The sequence below is a fragment of the Pseudonaja textilis genome, chromosome 1 (assembly GCF_049901715.1).
Source record: "Pseudonaja textilis isolate UNSWEBS1 chromosome 1, rPseTex1.2, whole genome shotgun sequence".
NCBI classification, from domain to species: Eukaryota; Metazoa; Chordata; class Lepidosauria; order Squamata; family Elapidae; genus Pseudonaja; species Pseudonaja textilis.
This window is the reverse complement of record NC_141990.1, coordinates 3,534,828-3,562,069: the sequence shown is the minus strand read 5'-3', so window position 1 is coordinate 3,562,069 and position 27,242 is coordinate 3,534,828. Positions and strand designations below refer to the sequence as shown.

Here is a 27,242-nt window from a genome sequence, read left to right as displayed (position 1 = left end):
ATTATGATATCTAATATGCAGATATCATACCTGTATTGTACCTGCATATTAAGCACCATGTTTCACTAGGAAACTATGTGGCTCGGGATTAGTTTTTGGGGAAGAAAATAAGGTTGGGGGGTGGGAAATTCTGCCTCTGCCTACCAGCATCCATCAGTATCCATCTGGCTACTGTGCTGTCAGTGGGTAAGAGAGTTGAGGACTGTTTGGAAACTGAAATTTGCTATGTGAACAAGAAGGAGACAGCAAGGAGCCTGGGCGTGGCTTAGCTCAACTGTTCTGTACTAAAGCTGCTTGGTGCTGTAAAACTGAAACTCCTCTGCTTGTGTTTTGCATTTGGAGCAGATTTCTCTTCAGGTGGGGAGGGGGAGTAGGACTCCTTAGCATCAGAGCGTGTTAATAATAATAATAATAATAATAATAATAATAATAATAATAATAATAATAATAATAATAATATAGGAAATACTCTAAATGCTCTGAGGGTCATTTCTCAAAATCCTTTCTTAGTGAGCACCTAGAAGCCAAGAGGAACATATGGGCCAAATTTCAAGTTTTGTAGGCTTTAAGGTTCCGGAGATTTTGTGATGATGCTTGAGTGATATTTTGCTTTTATACATATAGATTGGACTGCCCTTTGTCAGAAATGGTGTAGGGTCTCCTGCTTGGGCAGGGGAATTGGGCTAGATGACCTCCAAGGTCCCTTCCAACTCTGTTAAATGAAGAGACATTAGTGATGCCTTAGGATGACCTAAGAGGAGATGACTTGGAGTGAGAGGACAAATAAAAATGTTTTATGGAAGGCGTGTTCTTTGCACAAGTCTATTCGGAATGATACCTCTTTCCAAAAAAAAAAAACGTCCACGAAAGAGAAGACTTTTAAATGTTTAAAAGACAACAAAACAGGACAAGGATGGAAACTAATCAAGGCGAGAAGCAACCTGGAATTAAGGAGAAACTTCCTATCAGTGAGGAAAATTAACCAGTGGAACTGCTTGCCACTAGAAGTTGCAGGTGTTTCATCCCTGGAGGTTTTTAAGAAGAGCCTGGACAGCCATCTGTCGAGAATGGTATAGGGTTTCCCGCTTGAGCAAGGGGCTGGACTAGAAGACCTCCAAGATCCCTTCCAAGTCTTTTGATTCTGTTATCCCCTTTGTGTCTTTTCTTTGGCCAGAATAAAGCTTTTGTAAATCTCCACCTCGGTGTGTGGTTCATTCGGCGTTGCACACCAAGCGGAGCGGCTGTGGGATCCTACTTCTTCCACTACCGGTTCTGTGATTGTGCGCGCGCCTAATGTGCGCGCACCTCGCCTACGAGCGCGGCTTTCCACACACCAGCTGAGGCCTGCAGCGCCAATCAGGATAAAGAAGAGAAAAGCGCAGGGGCAGGTGAGATGCCGATCTGGCACTTTCCTCTTCTTTCGCCTCTCAAGCTGATCCTCTCAGCTATAGTCGGAGGCTTTTTTTTTACTACCGGATCAGCCGAACCGTTCCAAACCGGTAGCATCATCATCACGGAAGCAGAGCCAGTTTTCTGGGAAAACACTATACAGATTTAACAGATAATCAGAGTTGGAAGGGACCTGGTAGGTCATCTAGTCCAACCCCCCCGCCCAAGCGGGAGACTCTACACCATTTCTGACAGATGGGAGTCCAATCTCTTCTTGAAAGTCTACAGGCATGAAGCTCCCACAACTTCTGAGGGCAACTTCTGTTCCATGGGTTGATTGTTCTCACTGTCAGAAAGTTTCTCCTTATTTCCAGGTTGAGCCTCTCCTGGGTCAGTTTCCATCCATTATTCCTTGTCTGGCCTACAGGCTCTTTAGAAAATAGCTTGACCCCCTTCCTCCTCCCTGTGGCAGCCCCTGAGATATTGGAAAACTTCTATCCTGTCTCCCCTGGTCCTTCTCTTCCCTAGACTAGCCAGGCCCAGATCCTGCAACCGTTCATTGCATGTTTTAGTCCCCTCATCATCCTGGTTGCTCTTCTCTGCACTCTTTCCAGAGTCTCAACATCTTTTTTTATAGTGTGGTGACCAAAACTGGATGCAGTACTCTAGGTGTGGTCTTACTCAGGCTTCATAGAGTGGTATTAGTACCTCCCTTGATCTCGATTGTATCCCTCTGTTAACGCAACTTAGGATTGCGTTGGCTTTTTTGGCTGCTGCTGCACAACATCGGCTCCTATTTAGCTGTTTGTCCACTAAGACTCCGAGATCCCCCTCCCAGTTCCTGCTATTGAGCCTGGTTCCACCCAGTCTATTATAGGTGTCCTTTGGGTTTTTCTTGCCTAAGTGTAGGACTTTCCTTTTCTCTACATTGAATTTTATTTTATTAGATACGGCCCAGGGTTCTAGTCTGTCAAGATCCCTCTGGATCTTGAGCCTATCTTCTTGGGCGTTAGCTATTCCTGCCAGCTTACCTCTGGAGGACTACAGATAATCAGAGTTGAAAGGGACCATGTAGGTCATCTAGTCTAACCCCTCCCTCCCCCACAAGGAGCCCATGCCTCTATTCCACCTTCACTACATAAAATCCTACCCACAGCTTAGAAAGTCACAAAGACGCGCGGGCACCAACTCCTGCCGTAGCCCTCGTCTTACCCGAAGAGGATTCCTCCAGGAGGTGGGATCCCACAGGATCTTCCCTGAGGGCATCCAGTTTTTCATTCCAGTCTTCCCAGTTTACTTCTTCTACTCTAGAAAAGGACACATACACACACAAACCCCAAGATGGATATGTAGCAGGAACAAAGTCTTGCTCGTCTCCAAGGGGCTTCTCTCCCTCCCTTTGTGCTTGAGGGAAGCTAGGAGGGTCCATTTCTGAAACGACGTGTTTTTCGTACCCCAATGGGGCGCGTTTCGGTTTAAGCTTACCGAAAAAACCACCGCTGGTCTTTCTTGTCCTCAGAGCCGATGGAGAGGTAACAGCCGGATCTCTGGGCCTTTTGCCAGCACCAGATCCAGTTTTTCTCTATCTCCAGAATAGCGATTGCTCTCTGCAAAGAGAGTGGTGGGGAACACAGCTTATTAAACCAGAGAGAGGGAGAGGGAGGGAGGAAGAGAGTGGATATAGAGCAGTGGGGGTCAACCTGGTCCCTACCGCCCACTAGTGGGCGTTCCAGCTTTCATGGTGGGCGGTAGGGGTTTTGTCCCCTCCTTTATAAATCCCCGTTACTGTGGAACCCGTTACTGCCCCGTTACTGGGCGGTTAGCGAAAATTTTACTACTAACAGAGATACAAAAGTGGGCGGTAGATATAAAAAGGTTGACTACCCCTGATATAGATCGATGATAGATAGATAGATAGATAGATAGATAGATAGATAGATAGATAGGAAATAGATGGTAGATTAGATTGAGATAGATAGATACATAGAGATAGATAGAAAGAAAGATATATAGATATATAGATTAGACATAGACATAGACATAGATATAGATTAGATATAGATATAGATTAGATATAGATAGATAGATATAGATATAGATATAGATATAGATATAGATATAGATATAGATATAGATATAGATATAGATATAGATATAGATATAGATATAGATTGGGAAGGAAGGAAGGAAAGAAGGAAGGAAGCAATATGTGTATGGATGAATGGATGGATGAATGGACAGGTAGGTAGGTAGGTAGAGATGAGATAGATAGACAGATTAGATAGATAGAGATAGAGATGAGATAGATAGGTTAGATAGACATATAGATAGAGATGAGATAGATAGATAATGATGAGACAGATGATAGATTAGATAGAGAAAGAAAGAAAGAAAGAAAGAAAGAAAGAAAGAAAGAAAGAAAGAAAGAAAGATGGAGAGATTAGATAGATAGATAGATAGATAGATAGATAGATAGATAGATAGATAGATACTGTAGATAGATAGATAAACAGATTGATAGATAATGATAGATAGTAGATAGATTAGCTAGACATATAAATAGAGATGAGATAGATACAGATAGATAATGATGAGATAGATAGATTGATAGATAGAAAGATAGATAGGTAGATAGATAGATAGATAGATAGATAGATAGATAGATAGATAGATAGATAGATAGAGAAATGATAGATTAGAGAAAGAAAGAAAGAAAGAAAGAAAGAAGAAAGAAAGAAAGAAAGAAAGAAAGAAAGAAAGAAAGAAAGAAAGAAAGAAAGAAAGAAAGAAAGAAAGATGATAAATACGATAAAGCTTAATGGTCTTCTTGCAGACATTTCATGACCCAATTAGGTAACATCATCAGTGCTAGAAGGAAGGGAGGAGGAGGAAGAGGAGAAGGAAGGCAGTGAAGAAGTCCTTGGTGCTCTCTGAGCTTGATTGTTTTCTTACATACATTTCATGACTGAACTACAGAACATGAGAGAATCAAACACTATAACAACAGCCTAATGAACAGCAACTATCCAGAATACTCCCACTGACACTGACAACGCAAGTCACCGCTATATAAATAGAGCAAAAAAACCCTTCCTCCCTTCTAGCCTTGATGATGTTCCCCAGTTGGGTCATAAATGCCTGCAAGAAAACCACACAACTCAGAGAGCCCCAAGGACACCTTTACTACCTCCTTCCTCCTCCCTCTCCTCCCTCCTCCTCCTCCCTTCTAGCACTGATGACGTTACCTAGTTGGCTCATGAAATGCCTTCAAGAAAACCTCCCAGCGCAGAGAGCACCAAGGACCCCACAGTTGAACCCCGAGCTACAAATTTCTCTTCTGCTGGTTCTTTGGGTCTGGTGCCATTTAAGCCCCTGCTGGGCCAGGAATGGCCACCGTCCCAATCACGGGGCCTCACCTGCAACTGCCAGACGCTTTGGCTATACCCAGAGACGTTGGTGACCGTTTCACTCATCAGGGCAATCAGCATGTTGAGCAAGAGGATGTAGGTCAAGATGACAAAGAGCAGCACCAACAGCATCGCTAAGTCGCTGTACTTTACGTTCTCGTTGTACTCCAGGTCCCCCATGCCGATGGTGAACCTGAAGAGCAGCAGAGCCGTCTGGAATAGCCCCGAATACACGGCCTGCTCTTTAGAGTCGTCGCTGAGAGGGACGGACGTGTTGTGGGAGGAATGGGGGGCGCCCCCGGTGAGAATGATGAGAGCTGCAAGGAGCCATTGAAATTTCGATTATTTCTCTGGAAACTTTGGAGGAACCTTCTCACTTCGAAGGACATGAGACCCAACGTGTCTTTGGTTGATCGTTGGGGGCATCGTTAGTTGTTCCCCTGATCTTATCGTTCGAGTTTTGTTGGCATCAAGATACCAAGAAATCTGGACTCTGAATTCTTCACGGCATGGACTCAATCAATCAAACAGAACACAGCTGGAAGGGACTTTGGAGGTCTTCTAGTCCAACCCCCTGCTCTAGCAGGAGACCCTATATCCGTGATGGTGAACCTATGGCACGGGTGCCACAAGTGGCACGTTAGAACCATTTGTGTCGGCACGCAAGCCGCAGGCAAACTGACCTCACTGCGCATGCGTGCACCTCACAGCCGATTTTTCGGCTGGTTTGAGGCCTTTTTCGTAATACCTGTAATACCGGAAGTGATGAAATGGGCCTATTATTCACCCTGAAAAGCCTCGCAGAGGTTTTTTCCAAGCCTCTGGGAGACCAAAAAAGGCCTCACACCAGCTGAAAAATCAGCTGTGAGGCGCAGTGCAGATAAGAGGGTGGCAGCGGGTGGTGTGGGGAGATGAAATGTACATGCGCAGTGGGCTTGCAGGGGGGGGGCGCATTGCATTCTGGTGCGTGTGCACTAACACGCATACAATTTTTGACACAGGAGCCCAAAAAAGGTAGCCACCACCGCCCTATATCATTTCAGACAAAGGGTTGTCCAGTCTTTTCTTAAAATCCTCCAGTGATTAAACCCCTCTGTAGAGCTGTGTCTTGCACTCATTCATTCGCTCACTGACCCATTTATCCACTCCTTTAATCATTCATTCATTCCATTTATCAACTCATTTACTCGTTAATTCACCCATTCATCCACTCATTCATTCAATCATTCATACACTTGTTTACTCATTCAGAACTAAGAAGAAATTTCCTAAGGGAATAATTAACCAGTGGAACAACTTACCACCAGAAGTTATGAATCCTCCAACACTGGAAATTTTTAAGATGAGATTGAACAACCATTTGTCTGAAATGGTTTAGGGCTTCCTGCCTGAGCAAGCGGTTTGGACTAGAAGACCTCCAAGGTCCCTTCCAACTCTTTCATTCTATCATATTCTTTTATTTTCATACATTCACTCATTCATTCACTCACTCACTCATTTATTCACCTATTCATTCACTCATTCATTAATTCATTTACTCACTTATTCACTCATTCATCCACTTGCTCATTCATTCATTCATTCACTCGTTCATTCATTCACTCATTCATTCACTCACTCATTTATTCACCTATTCATTCACTCATTCATTAATTCAATTACTCACTTATTCACTCATTCATTAATTCAATTACTCACTTATTCACTCATTTATCCACTTGCTCATTCATTCATTCATTCATTCACTCATTCATGTATTAATTCATTCACTCATTCATTTATTCACCCATTCACTCACTCATTCATTCACTCATTCATTCATTCATTCACTCATTCATTCATTTGTTCATTCACTCATTCATTCATTTATTCATTCATTCACTCATTCATTCATTTGTTCATTCATTTGTTCATTCACTCACTCATTCATTCATTCATTCATTCATTCACTCATTCATTCACGTATTAGTTCATTCACTCACTCATTTATTCACCTATTCACTCATTTATTCATTTGCTCATTCATTCACTCATTTATTCATTCATTCACTCATTCATTTGTTCATTCATTTGTTCATTCACTCATTCATTCATTAATCATTCATTCACTCATTCATTCACTCACTTGTTTACTGAGGGACTCTCTGTCTGTTCCAAAACTGAACTCTCCCCACCCCCGATTAAGGTATATCTGTCACAGAAAATCTTTCCTAATATAAATTCTCACCCAGCAGTCCTAGAGGGGATTCTCGGAGTTCTAAACGGACCTGCTAGACCAACTCTTTAACCAAGGACACTAACAGCAGCACCTTTCCTTGATCCTTGACCCCTTCCTGCTCAGGTGGAAATGAGAAAGGGCTTATCTATCTTGGCTATGCTCATCTGTGCCTCTCTATGACACTTACCTGTTGCAAAGCCAAATAGGAAGATCACATAAACCATCAGGAAGTGCAGAAGGTCCCTCAAGATGGCCTAGAACAAGAAAGAGAAGCCATGTGAAGATGAGGGAGTTCCGGTTTGCAGCGCTTCGGCGGCAGGCAGGAATCCGCGATCGTGCACGGTTTCTGCCTGGGCTCGCCACTGGAGCGGCCCGAGCCAGCTGGCTTCGGGGCTAAGCCAAATACATGGATCTCAAAGGGTGCCTATGTCAACCCTGGAGCTGACCTGACCGAAGACATTTTGTTGCTTCAATGTTGCCACACTAAAGCTGAAGGATAGGGAGGGGGGAAATATAGAGATAGCTGCAGGGGTGGGATTCAAAAATGCCAGCAACCAGTTTGCTGCCCAGTTGCTGGATGGGTGTGGCCATGGTAGGCGTAGCCTACTGAAACTTCCAGGAGGGCCATTTTTCACCTTTCCCAGGGTCCGGAGGCTTTCCTCAAGCCTCTGGGAGGGTGAAAACAGCCTCCCCCAGGGTCCGGAGACCCTCCAGAAGCCAGAAACAGGCCCGTTTCCAGACTTCTGGAAGGCCGTGTCCGCATACTCTGCAGTTACCTGCATCCAAAATGGGCTGTGTGGATACTCATGGGAGGGGAGGGGCCAGCCGGTCAATTCAACTACCAGTTCAGTGAACTGGGTGTAAATTTAACATCTGGTTCGCTCGAACCAGTCCAAACCAGCCGAATCCACCCTTGGATAGCTGAGGTTTCATAACCAAAACAAAAGACTTTCTCCTGGGAACCAAGGACGTTCCCACAGGTGGCCGGAAAGAGGAGGAGCGAAGTCACCAGGCAACCGGACGGCACCCTGATTGGACCATGTGACACTGATTGTTTGGAGAAGGGAGAAAACTTTTACTTTTAATTAGGTAAAAACCACGGGAGTTTTCAAAGTCGGTTTTCACCAGAACTGTGCCAATATGATATATCCAATAAAACTATTCTTTGAGGAATCCACCTGCCTCGGAGTTTTGCTTGCTATGGGTGCATTAATTGGAACCCCGACAGCCCAGTTTGAAAATCGCTTTTGTAGGTTATTCAAGTCCATTGCTCAGATTGTTAACACCAGCTGTACCGCTAACTGAGCAGGAACTAAATAAATGCAAGTTGTCTTCAATAAAGGTGAATATATGTAATTCAGGGTTGAAATGAGGGGGTCCTTGGTGTTCTCTGAGCTTGCTTATTCTTTTGCGGACGTTTCATGACCCAACTAGGTAACATCATCAGTGCTAGTAAGCAGTGGGATTTGCTGTCAAGTTTATATTCTGGTGACGTGCTTGTCTGTGTGAGTGGGGGTGATTACTGGTGGAGAGGTGCTGGAGTCTTTTTGTTCTCTTTTGGGCTAGTTATTTGTCTCTTTTGCATAAAGTCCGTCTGTCTATTGATGGCTGATTTCTCAGAGTGCTAGGCTTCTAGAAATTTCCTGTCATTTTTGGACATGGCCTGGTCTAGAATTGGACACCTCTGATCTAGATGCTGAATGCAATCTATCTTCCTTCCTTCCTTCCTTCCTTCCTTCCTTCCTTCCTTCCTTCCTTCCTTCCTTCCTTCCTTCCTTCCTTCCTTCCTTCCTTCCTTCCTTCCTTCCTTCCTTCCTTCCTTCCTTCCTTCCTTCCTTCCTTCCTTCCTTCCTTCTCCAGCACACCTCCACAAGTAAGCAGCACTCGGATCAGCATGGTGTCAGGATTCCGGCAGTTACTCCAATTAAATCATGAAGAATTAGATCTTCATGCAGAAGCTTCAGTCATCTAATCAGTCTTTGAAGAAAATATGAGTGGAATGTACTTTCGATTCCACACTGCTGCCTGCTCTGTGAAACTTCCCCACTCCTTTCTGTTGTCAACTATAAAACGTGTATACAATATGTTTTATGAGTTGGCACATGGATTAACTCCAAGGTTAACTTCAAACCAACCATACCCCAATTGAGAAACAGCCAGAGCCATCAGTAAGCAGCCCAAACATACTCCCACCCATACAGACAGGCAAAACACCATAGTATAAATGACACTCCATACTAGCACTGATGAAATTACCTAGTTGGGTCATGAAACGTCTGCAAGAAAACAAGGAAGCTCAGAGAGCATCAAGGACCAGAACTGGGCTCCAAAAAATTTAGCAACCATTTCTCTGCCCGGTTGCTGGGTGGGCATTGCCATGGGCATAGTCGGCCTCCTGGACCATGGTGGGGGGTGTGTTTCACCCTCCCCGGGCTCCCGAGGCTTTCCTCGAGCCTCCAGGAAAGTGAAAACAGCCTCCCCCAGGCTCTGGAGGCCCTCTGGAGGCCAGAAACAGGCCCATTTCTGGCCTTCCAGACCCGACCGGAGTCCCATTGTTTGCCCTTCCCGAGCCTGCATGCAGCCCTGCACTTACCTGGCATCCAAAACAGGCCACACGGAGACACCTGGGAGGGGTGCAATTTACCGGTTCATCAAACTGGCCATAAAATTAGAAACCAGTTCGCCTGAACCGGGGTGAACCGGTGGCAGCCCAGCCCTGCCAAGTCCCCCTCATATGTTGTCCTCATTTAACAACTGCCTCGTACAGCAATTTTTCACCCTTCGGATGGAAAAGTTACTTTTCCACCAGTCGTTGCATTTAGGACCTTTGCAGGAAAGTGGAAGTTAAATCCTGACCCATTGTGATGTTTCACATCCTGACCGCTTCACTTAATGACCAAGCAGCCAGTTTCAATTGTGGTTGTTAAAAAAAACGAGGGCGACCTGTAATTGACCGACTTCATTGAGACTCTGAACTGCCCTGAGAAATCAGGAGCCATCCAATATCTGGAAACGGAAATGATTGGGGTTTCGTGACCTACCTTCTGGATCATCACGATGTAGATTCCCGTCTGCTGGAGACCGCGGGTATAGTAGAGCATGTTCACCCAGCCTAAAAGCAAGGCGAACACCATGGGCAGCACGTATTTTTCCGTGTTTGCAAAGAACATCACGGACGAGGCCAGGATGGCGAGTGCCTGCACAAACCTGGAAGGGCCGGACAGAGAAACAGAGGAAGAAGAGAAGAGCAAGAAAGATGATTGAAGACACAGAGACAAAAACATATGAAGAATGGTTGCAGGAATTGGGTTTGGCTAGTCTGGAGGAAAGGAGGACTGGTGGGGACATGATAGCAGCCTTCCAGTAATTGAGGGGCTGCCAGAAAGAAAGCGGCAGGTGGGGGCAACTTATTTTCCAAAGCCACACCTGGAATACTGCATTCAGTTTGGCCCACCGCACAAAAAGGATGTTGAGACTTTGGAAAAAGTGCAGAGAAGAGCAACTGTGGTTAAAGGCCTGGAGACTAAAACATGCAAAGAACGATTGCAGGGTTTGGGTTTGGCTAGTCTGGAGGAAAGAAGGACTGGTGAGGACACGATAGCAGTATCTGAGGGGCTGCCACAAAGAAGAAAGATTCAATTTATCTTCCAAAGCACCAGAAGGCAAGACAGGAAACGATAGATGGAAACTCATCAAGGAGAGAAGCAACCTGGAATTAAGGAGAAACTTCCTAACGGTGAGGACAATGACCCAGTGGAACGACTTGCCACCAGAAATCGTGAACGCTCCAACACTGGAGGTTTTCAAGAAGAGACTGGACTGCCATTTGTCTGACATGCTATAGAGCAGGTGTGCCACAGACTCAAAGCTCGCAGGCTGGATGCGGCCTGTGGCCTGGTTAAAACTGGCCTGCGGGGCCGAGCCAGAAATATCAAAGGACCGGCCCATGATGCTTCTGCTGGCCAAAAACAGGCCTCCAAGAGCCTTCCAGGGCCTCCATGCGGCCCATTTCTGGCTGTCAGAATGTTGCTGGAGGCTGGGGAGGCCAAACATGGGCTGGACGGAGACCCCCGCACAGCCTGTTTTGGGCCTCTCTGGCCTCCAGTAGCGCTCTGCCAGCCAAAAACTTATAGTAAAGAACTGTGGAAAGAAAGAAGGGGAAAATCACATCTTGAGCCTGTGTCAAATGCCCACTGTGATCACGCCCACCCAAGCCACACCCACCGTCGTCCATGCCCACCCCTGGCCATACCCACACACCCGCCCTCCAAGGTCAGACATAACCCTGATACGGCCCTCAATGAAATTGAGTTTGACACTCCTAGTTGTTGTGGTCCGCCGGTGGCCTGTGGAGTTGGCGGCAGAGTCGGACACTGGGGAGGAACATGAGCCAGGCCGGGAATCTGGAGAGGACTCAGACGAGGGTCCTGCGTCTGATATAAAGATGGGGCCAGGGCCATCTGAGAGTTCTGTGCTGACTCAGGAGCCTCCGGAGTCTGGCAACAGCAAGGCAGAGGAACAACGGGAGCCTGTTCCCAGTGCATGTGTGCACAGAGCTGCCAGAAGGCAAGAACAGTTAAGACGAAAGGGGCGACTTGGGAGTAAGGCTTGCAGATGACTGGGTCTCCCATAAGACATAAAGGAGGAGCAAAGGGACAGGAGCTTTTGCAGGAAGCAACTTTGTTCACTCTGTTCAGATTAAACCTTGAAGCTCTGTGTGGACTTTGTACTCCATTTGGCTTTTTATAGTTAATTTGGCACTTTAGTTGTTGTCAGCAATTCAAAGGAGATAAAGGTGCGTGCTTATCTCGAGAGACTGTTTGTGACTCATTACAGGCTGGGAATGAACATAATTCCCAGCCATTGAAATAAAAAGAGGGTTGTTTGGACAAAGCGTGTGATTAATTACAGTCTCAGGAAGCCTTGGTCGGAACACTGGTATAGCGTCTCCTGCTAGAGTGGGGGTTAGATTAAAAGACCACCAAAGTCCCTTCCAATTCTAGTCTGCATTTGGGGAGTGTGAATGACCTTGACAGAATAGAGAAACAGGTACAGTTTAGGGAATGAAGAGGTAAGAATGGACATAGCCCTCCCCTGCATAACAGGCAGAGAAAAAAGTATGGAAAGGACGCTTCCCAGTTTTTCATAGAAACAGGGGGAGATTTGTACTTTCAGACCTGCAAGATTCTGTTAACGCAGCGTTACAGTGAAGTAGAATGAGCTCATCCGATCGTGTTTCCTGGCTGGTTTACATGAAAGGCATGAAAGCAGTGGTGGGCTGCTGCCGGTTCAGATCCAAATGAAGGTCTGCTGGCCCCGCCCACCTGCCCTCCGGTGGTGGGATCCTACCTCAGACACTACCAGTTCGGTGGGTGATTGCGCATGTGCGCCTATGCGCCCCAATGCACATGCTCCTAACAAGCCAATCAGCCGAGAGGATGAAGAAACGAAAAGGTAGGAGCGTCCCTCCCAGCCTCCCATTTGCTTTTTGGTCTTTTAGGCGCACTTTTCCCCTCCTCTCAGCTGATTGCAGACTTTTTTTTTTTACTGCCTGTTTGCCCAAACCAGGTCAAACCGCCAGCCTACCACCACTGCCGCCTTCGCCCTATCTCGTCTGACCTTTTCTTTTCTGGCAGCTCAGGTGATTCAAGTGGCAAAGTGGATTACCGCATGAATCGGCTGTTCTACTTCCTGGGGAAGGCTAGTAGGTGAGCTGGAGAGGTTCAAATGGGTGTTTATTGAATGCCGCGTGCAAAGCATGCGCTCACAGAACGGGTTGTTAAACCGGTTGCAGCCCACCACCGCATGAAAGCCCACTGGGTGACTTTGGGGCAATCACTACGAGAGGGAAAGTTCTCATTCCACCTTAGAGATGAAAGCTGGCTGGGTGACTCTGGACTAATCCCTCTCCGTCCTCCCAACCCACTTCCTTGTGTTGTTGCTCTAAGTAAAAATAAGGAAGGACGTGAAGTATTATATATGTTCACCGCCTTGAATTATGCATAAAAATAATAAGGGCGGGATAAAAAGAAATGAAAAATAAATATAAGGTGAATGTAACAGGAGTTGTCGTGCCCCCCATCAGAGTCAGCTAACAGGGAGCAGGAGAGTGGCTCCATTGGCTGTGGAGGAAACTTGGGAAGGGCAAAGTCAGGCTGGGCAGAGCAGGGAAGAGGTAGAACAAGGGAGAGGGAATTCAGAGGAAGACCCAGGTTCACACACACCCCCCCTTCATCCAAGGGCACACAAGGAAGAACAGAGAAGAGAGCAATGTGGGTTGCATGACTTACGAGGTAGGAGTGGGCCCTGATCCCCTTCACAAGGCACATCTGGGGATGGAGTTTAAAGGAGAGGCAGATGGGAGGGGCAGTTGTCAGGAACGAACTTTGAGTTTATCTAAATGTTGGCTGCTGTTATCTGCGTTCCTGGAATCCTCCCAACTGGTTTGATTTACTGCCGTGTTACTTCACTTCTGGAACGCCTTATCGTGCCCTGCAGGATTTATTGCCTTATCTTGCTTTGTTGGATTTATAGTTTAAAGTTTTCTGTTTACAACATTTTGGACTAGAATATCTGCAGCCAAAGGCTGTTGCAGGTTCCTGGGAGAGTTTTTCTTCAAACCGGAAGGTAACCGGAACATTGGGAGCCAAAGATGGAGCTAATAAAGGGACCCCTACTTATTATCTGACTTGGGTGGTCTTTGTGCCACACCCTGGATCATTACAGGAGCATCTCTCAAAAGCAAAGCAACTGACCATTAGACATGGTAAACAGTTAGGATTTGGAATTAATTAGAGGACATAAATAAATAAATAAACAAACAAACAAACAAATAAATAAATAATTATTAGTGCACATTATATCTAATTCTTCCAGAAAAACAGCAACGTATACGCACGTACAGGAATATTTCGAAGCAACTATCCACTAGAAGACTTTTCCAAGAGAAGCGTCTTCTCCAGAAGTAAAAACTCTAAAAGGGAATAAATAAGGAGAGAAAAATTCAGAATGCTGCATTATGACAGGGATGTGGGAAAGAGCTTGTAAGACCCAATTCACACTGGCCGGTTGTTAGTTTGGGGGCGGTTGTGCAAAGGCTCTTGAGAGCGGAGCGGAGCTGCTTTGGCCGTGCTGCACGGTTCCTGCCACAGTGTGGCGGCAGCAATGTATTCAGAAGAGTGGTTCTGTTCTGATCCAGCTCTCCAAACACAACAAACCTTGTGATGTGAACTCAAAAATTCCTTTTATTAGGAGTGCCGGCAGCCCCGGCAAAAAACCCCCTCTCACCTCAAGTCTGTCCAGCAGGGTGATGAATAGTTGTCTGCCACATCTATTCATCTCTGCCCCCTGCCTTTTATCCCCAGAACTAGGGTGGGGCTTCACTAGCAGTGGTGGCTCTTCCGTCCCAAGGTCCGGCTCATAGATTTCCACTGCTCTCCTCTCCTCTGCCTTCTGGGCATCTGCATGTCAGGCACTGGACCTAGCTGTTCCTCCTCTTCCTCATCAGCCACCTCCAGACCTGGACTCTCCATCTGAGGGCTGACAGATGGCCCAGGCTCTGCCTCTGTCTCTGTCTCTGACAGCTCGATTCCCTCTTCCTCCTCGGAGCTCCCAGGTTGCCTTGTTGCTGACTCTGACTCCCACGCCTGCTCTTCCTCCTCTGATTTAGCTGCTGGAGGGGGCCGGCGGCCGACAGGCCACAATAGGTTCTTAATAGCAATAGCAATAGCGCCCAGACTTATATACCGCTTCACAGTGCTTTACAGCCCTCTCTAAGCGGTTTACAGAGTCAGCCTTTCGCCCCCAACAATCTGGGTCCTCATTTTACTCGCCTCGGAAGGACAGAAAGCTGAGTCAACCTTGAGCCTGGTGAGATTCGAACTGCCAAATTGCAGGCAACCAGCAGTCAGCAGAAGGAGCCCTGCAGTACTGCACTCTAACCACTGCACCACCACGGTTCATTAAGAAACCGTTAGCGGCAGACCCCTGGTCACATATCAGTGGCAGAAGTGCAGGTATGAATACAGGTAGTCCTCATTTTATGACCACAATAGGGATCAAAAAATTTGAGATTGTTAAGTGAGATGCCACATGAGTGGAATTGGTCACTTTCCCTGCTAGCTTCCCCATTGACTTTGCTTGTCAGAAGCTGGCTGGGAACGTCACAAATTATGATCACGTGACACCCCCACCCACCCCAGGATGCCGCAATCATCATAAATACGAGGGCTATCCACAAAATAGATTTCGTTTTCGTCTGTAGCAAGAAGGGGCGGAGCTAGCGCGGCCATCTTTGGTCTGTGCGTCCGCCGCTCAGTCTGCATCTAGTCGTGCTAGTGGGAGGTTCGTATCGTTGCCCGTTATTTCACAGCAAACGTTTGAAATGTGTGCTGCAATTGAAAATCCCGCGAGTTATGAGGTGCGATCAGTGATAAGGTTTTTGTTGGCAAAAAAACCATTAACCGATTGAAATTTTTCAGCAACTGTGTGAAGTGTACGGGGACAATATCATCACTGAAGGTGGAGTGCGCCAATGGTGCATTGTTTAAAGATGGCCGAACTACGGCACTCGAGAAGTCCTGAATGCTTTCAAGTGGGAGATTTTTCCTCATCCGCCCTACAGCCCCGATCTTGCACCAAGCGACTACCACTTGTTTCCGAGGATGAAGACCTGGCTTGGAACACAGCGCTTTGATGACGACGCGGAACTGCGGTTGGATGTGACTGACTGGCTCAAATCTCAGGCTGCTGAATTTTATGACAATGGAATTACAAAGCTTCTTCACCGCTATGATAAGTGCCTCAATTTGTTCGGTGAATATGTTGAAAAGTAGTATTTAATTGTCACTTTCAAGTGTATATAATAAAAAAAAATTCCTACACTTTGTTTTTTTTCTATTGCAAAACATAATCTATTTTGTGGATAACCATGCTGCTAGCTAAGGTTGCAACTTTATGATTGCTGCAACAGTCATAAGTGCAAGTAAGGCACTTTTTTCTGGTTGTTAAACGAATGGTTATAAGTCAGGGACTACCTGTACTAAAAAATGCATTTGCGGTCAGAGGAGCCATAAACAAAAAAGAACATCCATCCTACCTGAGCAATGAAGAGATAAATGCCACCAATTAAAATGACCACAGCTCCAAGAAGTCTTAATAAGTCCTTGATGGTCATTGTCGTTGGAACAAGAGGCTGTAAAGAGAGGAAGAGAGCAGGCTAAGGACAGAGACTTTGGGGTTGGGGAAATGGCAGAGCCTTCAGTTCGGTGTTCCTCAACTTTGGCAGCTTTAAGAGGGGTGGACTTCCGCTCCCAGAATCCCCCACCAGCATGCTTTAAGAGAGGTGGATCTCTACTCCCAGAATCCCCCAGCCAGAATGCTTTAAGAGGGGTGGACTTCCGCTCCCAGAATAGCCCAGCCAGCCAGAGGAATTGAAGTCCACAAATCTTAAAGTTGCCAAGATTGGACACCCCTGGTCTAGATCTTCTATATTTCATTTCTCAGCTTTGTATCATTTACAAAGAGATGACACAAATGTTGAGATGCACAGAACCCAGGTCTTTCTCTCAAGGCTTCCCTCCTCTCTGGAGTTACCTCCCTCCCCAGGTACAGTCCTGTAGCCCACTGGGCATCTATCAGTAGTATGATTTATATTTTAGCATTTTATGTAAGAGATTATCATGAGATAAAAGGTTTGGAGGTTTTGCTGAGATCCAGGTAAACTATGTCTACAGCCTTCCTTCTATCTACTAAATTAAGAATCCTACTAAAATTGTTGAAATTAGTCTCGTGTGATTTGCTTGCAACAATGCCACACTCCTGTGAATTGTAGCAGGGCTTTCACTCACATGATGTCAACTCATAAAACGTTTCTATGCCTGTTTTAGAGTTGCCATGCACAGAGGGAGGGGAGAGAAATTTAAAAGAGTAGTGAAGCAGTTTAAAACCGAAAGTGCATTCCATTCTTATCTTGCAAAGATTGTAACTAAGCTACTGGAATTTCCTAATTGGAGAACATGATTGATGACTCTTGGCTATGAAAGTGTGTAGAATAAGAATTATGACACACTCAGAGGGGTGCGGGGAAACCAGGGTCAAAGGTGACAGTGAATTATGTGCCTCGGAATCGGCTTTATGCAGGTCATGTCGACATGTTCACTCCTAATAAATCCTTTGACGTTTTTGAAGCTTGGCTCGAGGCTCATGATTTAATTAGGGGCAACTGCCGGAATCCTAACACATTATTTAAATAAAATACATCAATACAATTCCATCAGACTTTGGAAACATATTCTTATTTTGGAATGATACTGCTATTAGTTTGCTTAAATTTTTTATCCTTTTTTTCTTGGAGTTCAGTACAGGTAGTCCTAGACATACATCAGTTCATTTAGTGACTGTTCAAAGTTACAACGGTTTTGTCTTATCACCATTTCACAGATGACTTTTGCAGCATCCTTATGAACACGTGAACAAAATTGATAAGCTTAGCAACTGACTCATATTTATTACCGTTGCTGTGTCCCAAGGTCCCTTGTGATTCCCTTTTGTGACCCTCTGACAGGCAAAGTCAATGAGGCAGCCAGATTCACTTACTAACTTATCAACTGCAGTGATTCCCTTAACAACTATGGCAAGAAAAGTCATAAACTGGGTCAAAACTCACTTAACAGAATACATTTTGGGCTCAATTGTGGTTGTAAGTCGAGGACTACCTGTAGTATTCTCCTTTTTTGAGAGAGAGAGAGAGAGAGAGTTCGGTTGGGCTTACAGAAAGAGACTAACTCAAATTCACCTCCATTACCCAAAAGCATCCATTTGTTTAAAAATAGTTACCTCACCCTTTAGAGGCCAGTAATAAGCAGTGCCTGTGTAGATGAACATGAAAATCAGGTGGAGGAATAAACTGAAGAAAAACCTTTTTCTTATGAAGGATTCCCACTTGTGCTGAAGTAGCTTGTTCAAAGGCTCCAGGGCCACCATTTTGTACCGGTTCTGTAGAGAGAAAATGTCATAGAATTGTGGAGTTACTGGTGTCCAAATGGAGTCAGAGACACTGACACAAACTTGTCGTTTTATATAAATAAATATATCTTACAACTATATATATAGCAAACAAGGCAGTCAGGTAAACAGGAAGCATCATGAGGTAAATTGACGCAGCAGGAGCATTGTGAGGTAATAGTGGTGAATATCTGTAGCTCGGGAGTAGGAGGAAGGTGAAAGTTCATTTTCTGAGCTTGTGGGTTGTTTCCGAATGTTTCATTACCAGGCTAGGTAACATCTTCAGCAGTTTAGGAGAACTCTAAACTCCGCTGAAAATGTTTCCTAGCCTGGTAATGAAACATTCGGAAACAACCCACAAGCTCGGAGAAAGAAACTTCATCCTCATCATGAGGTAAATCAACACAGCAGGAGCATCATGAGGTAAAAGTCTACACAGCAGGAGCATCATGTGTTAAATCAGGGGTATCAAACTCGTGACAACATTTTGTTATCATGTGGCATGTTGCAACTTTTTTCCCCTTTACTAAAATGGGGGGTGAACGTGGCCAGCACATGACGCGTCCGGCCCATGGGCCGCAAGTTTGACACTCCTGAGGTAAATAAACAGAGCAGGAGCATCATGTGGTAAATCAACACAGCAAGAGCCTCGTGAGGTAAAAATAAACACAGCAGGACCATCATGAGGTAAATCACAGAGCCAATAGGGAACACAGAAGAAAAAAGTTAGGGAGAATGGAAACATCCCCTCCACACCCAAAGCCACCAATCAAAATGCAGATTGCTTTATGCAGGACCAGGCTCCAAACAATCAGCCACAATTATGCGTCCTGGCACACTGCACAACCCCACTGCTCCAGCCACTAAATTGTTAAATATCTTAACAGAGAAGGACAGGAGATTTAAAGCATGTATTCTCAGTCCCCACTAGATCAGGGGTCTCCAAAGTGGTCAAAATTGAACCTCAAGATGAAGTATTTGGAGACAACCCCCACCCGCACCCCCAAATGTTGTGTTAGGTTGCTGAAGTATTTGGAGACACTATCTAGATACAACCCTTGAAATTTCAGGCCAAAACAGTATGGCAAAATATTGAATTTATCTAAACACCCATATTTAGAAACTGGACAAAGATAACACTGTCCTTTAATCACACGGCAGTTTAAAGAAAATTAAAAGAATGGAATACTTTTATTCATTCTTTAAAAAAAGATCCAGAACCAACTTTTTCAAAAAGGGTTTTGCAGGCAGGCAGGCAGGCAGGCAGGAAGGAAGGAAGGAAGGAAGGAGAAAAGATGAAGGAAAAGAGAAGGAAGGAAGGAAGGAAGGTGAAAAAGAGGAATGGGAAAAAGGAAGGAAAGAGAAAAAGAGGAAGGAAGCAAGGAAAGAGAATAAGAAAGGAAGGGAAGGAAGGAAGGAAGGAAGGAGGGAGGGAAGGAAGGAAGGAGAAAAAGAGAGAGGGAGGAAAGAGGAAGGAAGAAGAGGAAAAGAAGAAGGGGAAAGAGGAGATCTTGAGAAGAACCATTCTTGATTGGACCCACTCACTGGAGTGTTGCTGCTGTAGGCCAGGATCTCTAGCACTGAGTTCTCCTCACAGCTGTCGACAGAGGTCAGATCGTAGAGGGAGATGTGGATCGGACCATAGGTCCATTCGGTGAACTTGCGTGAAAGGTGCTGGAACTTGGGGTCCTTCATCTCTCGGTGGAGAATGTGCTTAAGGATCTGGGGAGACCAAGACAGTTGAGTTAATGACAAGAATATCTCTAGAGGTCAAGTCAACATGATCTCCATATTCAGCCATCATCTTGGACTTTTAGACGTTCTTGAAGATCACCTCTGATAACTTAACTACATAATCAAGAAAACTTCTCCTCAAACATGACTCTCTTTGGACTTTTGTCCTCTTGCACCTAACTATGTCCGCCATCTCTTTTCTCTACTTTGTCTCCAACATCAAGAAGATGTGAGAAGAATCCACAATGAAGTCAAGGGGACACCTCACTAACACCACAATAAAGACATACAAATTACAGTGGAACCTCAGGTCACGAACGCTCCTGTCTGCAACCAAATTGAGTTCCGACCAAAAAAATCCACCCGATTTTTGAATCGGGTCACGATTCAAAAATCAGGTGGTGAACAAACCTGGCTGTGGCAGATTCCCTTGCCATGTCAATTTCCCTTTCCATGCATGCGCAGTCTGTCCTCCCATGTGCAGTCGGTCGTGCTTCTGGTCACAACCAAATTGCTCTCTGACCAAGGACCCTTCATTTCAACCCTGAGCTATGAATATTCTCTGTTATTGGTACTTCAAATGGTTCCTAAGCAAATGGTTGTAAGTCGAGGGCTATGTATCTGGTGAGGAGGAAGATTACCTCAACTTTCCCAGTCTTGGCGGCCAGCTTCAAAGGAGTCAGCTGTTTCCGGTTGACAATCTCTTCCAACTTGGAGGCAGGGTCCATCTCGGCCCCTTTCATCAGGATCATGTCATACATGTTGACCACGAGCTCAGTGTTCTTCTCCGTGTCATTGGCCACCATCACCAGCGCATGGAGGACGGTGTTACCCATGGAATCCTGTTCGGTCAGCTTGGCCTTGTTGTGACGGTTATCCAGGAGGTACATGACCACCTCTGGCTGGTTGGTACAAGCGGCCAAGGAGAGAGGAAGTTCACCTGGAAGAGAGAGGACGATTGGCCAAGGTTGCATTGACCATCTAGGTCAGAGGTGTCCAACCTTGGCCACTTGAAGACCTGTGGACTTCAACTCCCAGAATTCCCCAGCCAGCCAGTCTTCAAGTTGAAATCCACAGGCTTTAAGTCTTGTGGACTTCAACTTCCAGAATTCCACAGCCAGCAGGTCTTCAAGTGGTCAAGGTTGAAGTTCACAAGTCTAAGTCTTGCAGACTTCAACTCCCAGAGTTCCCCAGCCAGCAGGTCTTCCAGTAGCCAAGGTTGAAGTTCACAGGTCTTTAAGTCACCCATGTTGGCTGGGGAATTCTGGGACTTAGAGTCCACCCAGCTTAAAATTGCCAAGGTTGAAAGACAGTGGAATAATGGCTACAAGTAGCCCTTGATTTACAAGCACAATCGAGCTCAAAATTTCTGTTGCTAAGCAAGGCAGTTGTTAAGTGAATCTTTCCCCATTTTGCTATGACTTTTTCCACTGTTGTTAAGTGAATCACTGCAGTTGTTTAGTTAGGAACATGATCAGTAAGTGAATCAGCCTTGCCCATTTACTTTGCTTGCCAGAAGATCACAAAAATGAATTACGTGGCCACTCATTGCAACTGTCATAAATAGGAGCCAGTTGCCAAGCATTTGAATTTTGATCACGGGATGCTACATGGTCATAAGTGTAAAAAATGGTCATAAGTTTCTGTTTTCAGTGCCGTTGTAGCTTTGAATAGTCACTTAATCGAACGATTGTAAGTCGAGGACTACTTGAAAATCAGCCAAAATTTCCCCCCTCCCACCCCTATTTTGGCTCTAAGGAAAACACCTTACCCAATTTTACCCATTCTCAGAAATTCAAAACTTTTCAAATTAAAATGGTATCTTGATACTCATTGTTAATTGATTCTGGGAGCTGCGATGAGTACCAAAAACGATGAGTATCAAGAAGAAGAAGAAGGCAACAAACAATTTTTCCTCTTAAGGAATTGTTATGACTCCCCTTCAAAATTCCAATGAACAAAACAGAAAGCAGCCGTTTCACAATTAAATCAAACGGAAAGAAGTCTTACAAGATAACGGCTGGCAGAAACCACAGCATAAATCTTTACTCTGTCCGGCAAACCAGTCCTGGCAATAAATCTCCAGTCTCAGAGCATCTTGCTGTAACGTCCTCACTCAAATAGTCACTTTGTTCCTGGCAAAATGTACCAGCCCAGCTGTGTCCTTTTATACTCATTGAGGCAACGTGCTAATTTACTGACTCGCTCTCCTCATTCGCTCCAGCTGATTTTGCCTTTTCAACCGTCTTCTGTTCCTTACATTTAACCACAAATTTTCCAAGTTCTCATCTCCACTAGAAGACTCTCTCAAAACTTCCCTGTCAGCCATTCCCGGCTGTTGATCAGATAAGGAACCAGAGGAGGTCAAAGGTCCTGACAATTCTAATACATCAGGTCTGTCGTCCTTTGTCACGTCCATCTCCTCATCCTGGTTACCAGTCCAATCACTGAGCCATGCCGGCTCATATTTTTCTGCCATGACCTCCTCACTTGAACTCATATCAGTCACAGGAGCTGAATCCAAGCCCGGAGCCACAACAGGAATAATATAGCGAAGAGGAAGTAGTAAAAGGATGTATGATAGCATGGACAAAAGAATTTGGACATAACATAGGACTAGAAGACTGGGAAAAAAATTATTGAGTAAGAATTATACAATACATTAACAAGATCTGCAGCTTACAAGGAGAATCTTTATAAGATGTTTTACCATTGGCATTTTGCACCAATGAGATTGGCAAAAATGTATCCCAATATGAATCCAAGATGTTGGAAATGGAAACAGAGCCTGGGTACCTTCTTCCATATATGGTGGCTATGCCCGGAAGCCCAAAAACACTGGGTCAAAATACGGAGGTGGTTGCAAGAAATAGTGAAATGTCAGATCGAGTTCAAACCTTTTAGGAATAATTAAGGGGAAATGTAGTTTAAAAAAACCAAATATGTGATATTACACACATAATAGCGGCGAGGATTACATTCGCACAATGTTGGAAGCGAGATGGTGTGCCACCGGAGGAATTAGTAATCCAAAAGACATTAGAATGTGCTGAAATGGACAAACTCACTCTAGAGCTAAATGGTGAAGAAGAGCCAGAATATTATGAGGTATGGGACAATTGGTATGAATGGTTGAATAGTAGGAGTAAGAATAATGGAGATAAGAAAAATGTTTATAAATGAATATAAATGTATGGAGATTTGTATATGTAACAATGATGCCACAGTATTGTTAAAGATGAGAATGAGATATGTAAATGTGAAAAAGCATAATAAAAATAAATAAATACTTTTTCTAAAAAAGGAATAATGTAGTGAGTTACAATGCAACCGACAGTGACACATTCTAGCTTTTCAATTGGGTACCAAACAACGAGTACAAATTTCGTGTTAAAATGAGTTAAAAACTTCACTTGGCCCTCAAAACCACCGTGGGCACCCACTTGTATCTCTGTGGAATGAAACCTGAGTTTTGTTCTGCTGCCATACCGAAATAAAAGTACGCCCCTTTGCGGTGCGGCTGGAAGAAATGACCAGAAGCCTTGACGTGGACATCAGCCTTGTTCTCTACCAGGATCTTCACAAGATCTAAGTTCCTCTTCTCGATGGCAATGTGGAGGGCTGTGTGGCCTGCACAGGTGGTGAAAAATGGCACCGGAGAAAGATGGAAAGGTTAACAGGGGTGTCTGAAGATTGAGATCAAAAAAGTCAAGATGGCAGCCTCCATAGGGCCATGAGCAAGAACCAAGATGATGAAGAAGTATAAAGAGGAAGAAGAAGAACCAAGAGGAAGAGGAAGGAGGAGGAGACGGCAAGCAGGAAGGAAGGAAGGAAGGAAGGAAGGAAGGAAGGAAGGAAGGAAGGAAGGAAGGAAGGAAGGAAGGAAGGAAGGAATTGTCCTCTTAAGGTCCTCTCTGGTGATAGTGGCCATCTTGACTTTTGTGATCACATCCCTGGCTCTCTATTCAGAAACACACACAAATTTGCTATGTTAACATGGGTGGCCATTGAAGCTGATTAAATACATAAACATTCCCCAAGTTTGTTGGCTAAAATATGGAATTTTCCTAAGATCTTGCAAGAGGAGAAGAAGGAGGAGGAAAGTAAGAGAGGAGAAGGAGAAGGAGAAGGAGAAGGAGAAGGAGAAGGAGAAGGAGAAGAAGAAGAAGAAGAAGAAGAAGAAGAAGAAGAAGAAGAAGAAGAAGAAGAAGAAGAAGAAGAAGAAGAAGAAGAAGAAGAAGAAGAAGAAGAAGAAGAAGAAGAAGAAACCAATAGGAAGAGACCAATAGGAAGAAAGGAAGGAAGGAAGGAAGGAAGGAAGGAAGGAAGGAAGGAAGGAAGGAAGGAAGGAAGGAAGGAAGGAGTTCCAACCTATCCAAACCAAAGATTTCCTTCCAGCCACCCCATCAGGAGTGGGAATCTCCCGGTTTGGACTGGTTCTATAGAGCTGGTTGTTATGATTCTGCACATTCGGAGAACCGGGAAACCGTGTCCTTGGCTGGGCCTGCCCTTCTCTGCCCACCCCTCCCTTCCCTGCCCAGTCAGTCCTGCGATAGCACATGCCTGACCTTGCTGACTGCATTCTCCCCTGCTCAGTCACTCCTTAAGGTATTTCTTCTTCTTTTTTTCCTCCTGACAATCAGCTGTTCCAACAATCAGCTGTGCCAGGATCCCCCTCGCTGTCTTACTGATTCGCCCAGGAGGAAGGAAGGAAGGAAGGAGAGGAGGAAGGAAGGAAGGAGAAGAGGAAGGAAAGAAGGAAAGAAGGAAGGAAGGAAGGAAGGAAGGAAGGAAGGAAGGAAGGAAGGAAGGAAGGAAGGAAGGAGAGGACGATCAGCTGTTCTGACTATCAGCTGTGCTGGGATTCCCCTTGCTGTCTTACTGCTTTGCCCAGGAGGAAGGAAGGAAGGAAGGAAGGAGAGGAGGAAGGACGGAAGGAAGAAAGGAAGAAAGAAAAGGAAGGAAGGAAGGAAAGAAGGAGAGGAGGATGGAAAGAAGGAAAGGAGGAGGAAGGAAGGAAGGGAGAGGACGATCAGCTGTTCTGACTATCAGCTGTTCTGAGATCCCCCTCGCTGTCTTACTGCTTTACCCAGGAGGCTTCCCTGAGGCCCAGGAGGCAAAAAGGAGCATGCGGAGGGGCGTGGGCAGGGTGCTGTTCCCCCCTCGCTCCTTTTGCCTTCCTGGGCCTTAGGGAAGCCTCCTGGGAGCAAAAACACCCCCACAGAAGCCTTCCCTGAGGCTCAGGAGGCCCCAAAATGGAGCATGGACCCCCTTGTGCTGTCAAAAAAGAAAAAGAAAAAGAAGCCACGCCCACCCAGTCACATGGCCATGCCCGCCTTGCCACGCCCGCAGAACCGATTGTTAAAAATTTTGAATCCCACCCCTGCACCCCACACTACAAAACGGACACCTCCACCTTCAACGTCCCAAAATGGAGACTTACCTTTGTAGTAGCTATCAGTGCAAGCCGTGTTGACCAAAGGGTTGGGGTTCTCGGTCTCTTCGTCTATCCTCAAGAGCGCAGGGATGGTGGGATTCCGCCCGTCTTTCAAATTGAGCAGGGCCTTCATCAAACAGGTCTTGCCCGTCTTCCCATCTGGAAGAAAGAAGTCCAGGGAAAGGAGGCTGGGGTGATGTCCGCCCGTCTTCCATCTTCCTAAGGCAGGGTTTCTCCGCTTTGGCCGCCTGAAGATGGGCGGACTTCAACTCCCAGAATTCATTGGGATATATACCACTGGATTACCCTGTCAGTGTCGGTGGGAGTGTTCTTAGTGGTTCCTTGATTAGGCTGCGGTTTAATGTAGGCCCCTGTATATAAGCAAATCCCATACTCCCTTCTAGCACTGATGATGTTACCTAGTTGGGTCATGAAATGTCTGCAAGAAAATCACCAAGCTCAGAGAGCGCCAAGGACTCCTTCACTGCCTCCTTTCTCTCCCTCCTCCTCCTCCTCCTCCTCCTCCTCCTTCTAGCACTGATGATGTTACCTAGTTGGGTCATGAAATGTCCAAGAAAATCACCAAGCTCAGAGAGCTCCTTCACTGCCTCCTTTCTCCTCCTCCTCCTCCTCCTCCTCCTCCTCCTCCTCCTCCTCCTCCTCCTCCTCCTCCCTTCTAGCACTGATCATGTTACCTAGTTGGGTCATGAAACGTCTGCATGAAAACTACCAAACTCAGAAAGCACCAAGGACTCCCCAGTCAATTTCCTCTTCCTTCTCCTCTCTGCAAACCACCCTCCCTTCTAGCACTGATGATGTTACCCATCTGGGTAATGAAATCTCTGCGAGAAAACCATCAATGACCCCAAAGTTCTCCTCCTCCCAACCCCCATTCCTTTGTAGCACTGATGATGTTACCTAGTTGGGTCATAAAACGTCTTCCAGAAAACAACCAAACTCAGGGAGCCACAAAGATTCCACAGATCCTCCTCTACCCCTTGACCTTCCTCTTCCTTCTCCTTTCTACATCCACACCCCCTTCTAGCACTGATGACATTACCTAACCGGATAATGAAATGTCTGCAAGAAAACCACCAAGCTCAGAGAGCACCAATGACCCACAGTCGTTGTCATCCTCCTCCTCCTCCTCCTTCTCCTTCTCGTCCCAACCTTCATTGCCTTCTAGCACTGATGATGTTACCTAGTTGGGTCACGAAATGTCTGCAAGGAAACCATCAAACTCAGAGAGCACCGAAGGCCCCACAGTTCCACTCTGAGCTACAAATATGATCTTCTCTTGGTAGTTTTATGAAGCTTATCTATTTTTTATGTTGATGTAAAGAATGCGGTGGCTCAGAGGCTAAGACGCTGAGCTTGTCGATCAGAAAGGTCAGCAGTTCAGCGGTTCGAATCCCTAGCACCGCGTTATGGAGTGAGCTCCTGTTCCTTGTTCCAGCTTCTGCCAACCTAGCAGTTCGAAAGCACATAAAAAATGCAAGTAGAAAAATAGGGACCCCTTTGGTGGGAAGGGAACAGCGTTCCGTGCGCCTTCGGCATTTAGTCATGCGGGGCACATGACCACGGAGACGTCTTCGGACAACGCTGGATCTTCGGCTTTGAAATGGAGATGAGCACACTGCCCCCTAGAGCCAGAAATGACTCGCACGTACGTGCGAGGGGAACCTTTACCTTTTAAGGCAAGAAAGTCAGCAAAAAAGTGATCTACCTCTATATTTAGTGTCGGTGAGAAAGCTGGACGTTCTCTGCAGATAATCGCTCAGGCCGTTGAGCTGTTCCGGATCTCCCGCAACCACGGCTCCAAAAATACGGTCCCTGTCGAAGCGATTTGGGTCATCCGGTCTGCAGAGAAGGAAGGAAAGGAAAAGGATCCAGACGGGATTCGGTCTTACAGTCCTCTGGTCGATCCATTCGCTCTCTAAAGTGCTCCCCAGAAATCCCTCATCCAGGGATTCCCCTCATCCACTACAGGAATGTCCCCCAATAACCATGGCTGGGTGACTTTGGGCCAATCACCAGAGACGGTGAGTTCTAG

General features: G+C 45.6%; 1 protein-coding gene across 1 annotated transcript in view; it reads right to left on the bottom strand.

The window, feature by feature from the left end:
* The window catches only part of LOC113452955 (transient receptor potential cation channel subfamily V member 2-like), a 34,299-nt gene that overhangs the window by 2,768 nt on the left and 4,289 nt on the right, over positions 1 to 27,242 (bottom strand). The window contains exons 4-16 of the mRNA XM_087924486.1: positions 26,916 to 27,049; positions 25,196 to 25,348; positions 23,242 to 23,382; positions 20,394 to 20,692; positions 19,564 to 19,740; positions 17,851 to 18,009; positions 16,112 to 16,207; positions 13,917 to 13,987; positions 10,056 to 10,221; positions 7,202 to 7,268; positions 4,806 to 5,113; positions 2,875 to 2,996; positions 2,602 to 2,696 (exon numbers count right to left, since the gene is read on the bottom strand). Of these exons, the coding sequence (XP_087780612.1) occupies positions 2,602 to 2,696; positions 2,875 to 2,996; positions 4,806 to 5,113; positions 7,202 to 7,268; positions 10,056 to 10,221; positions 13,917 to 13,987; positions 16,112 to 16,207; positions 17,851 to 18,009; positions 19,564 to 19,740; positions 20,394 to 20,692; positions 23,242 to 23,382; positions 25,196 to 25,348; positions 26,916 to 27,049 (1,988 nt within the window). The remainder of the gene's footprint in view (positions 1 to 2,601; positions 2,697 to 2,874; positions 2,997 to 4,805; positions 5,114 to 7,201; positions 7,269 to 10,055; positions 10,222 to 13,916; positions 13,988 to 16,111; positions 16,208 to 17,850; positions 18,010 to 19,563; positions 19,741 to 20,393; positions 20,693 to 23,241; positions 23,383 to 25,195; positions 25,349 to 26,915; positions 27,050 to 27,242) is intronic.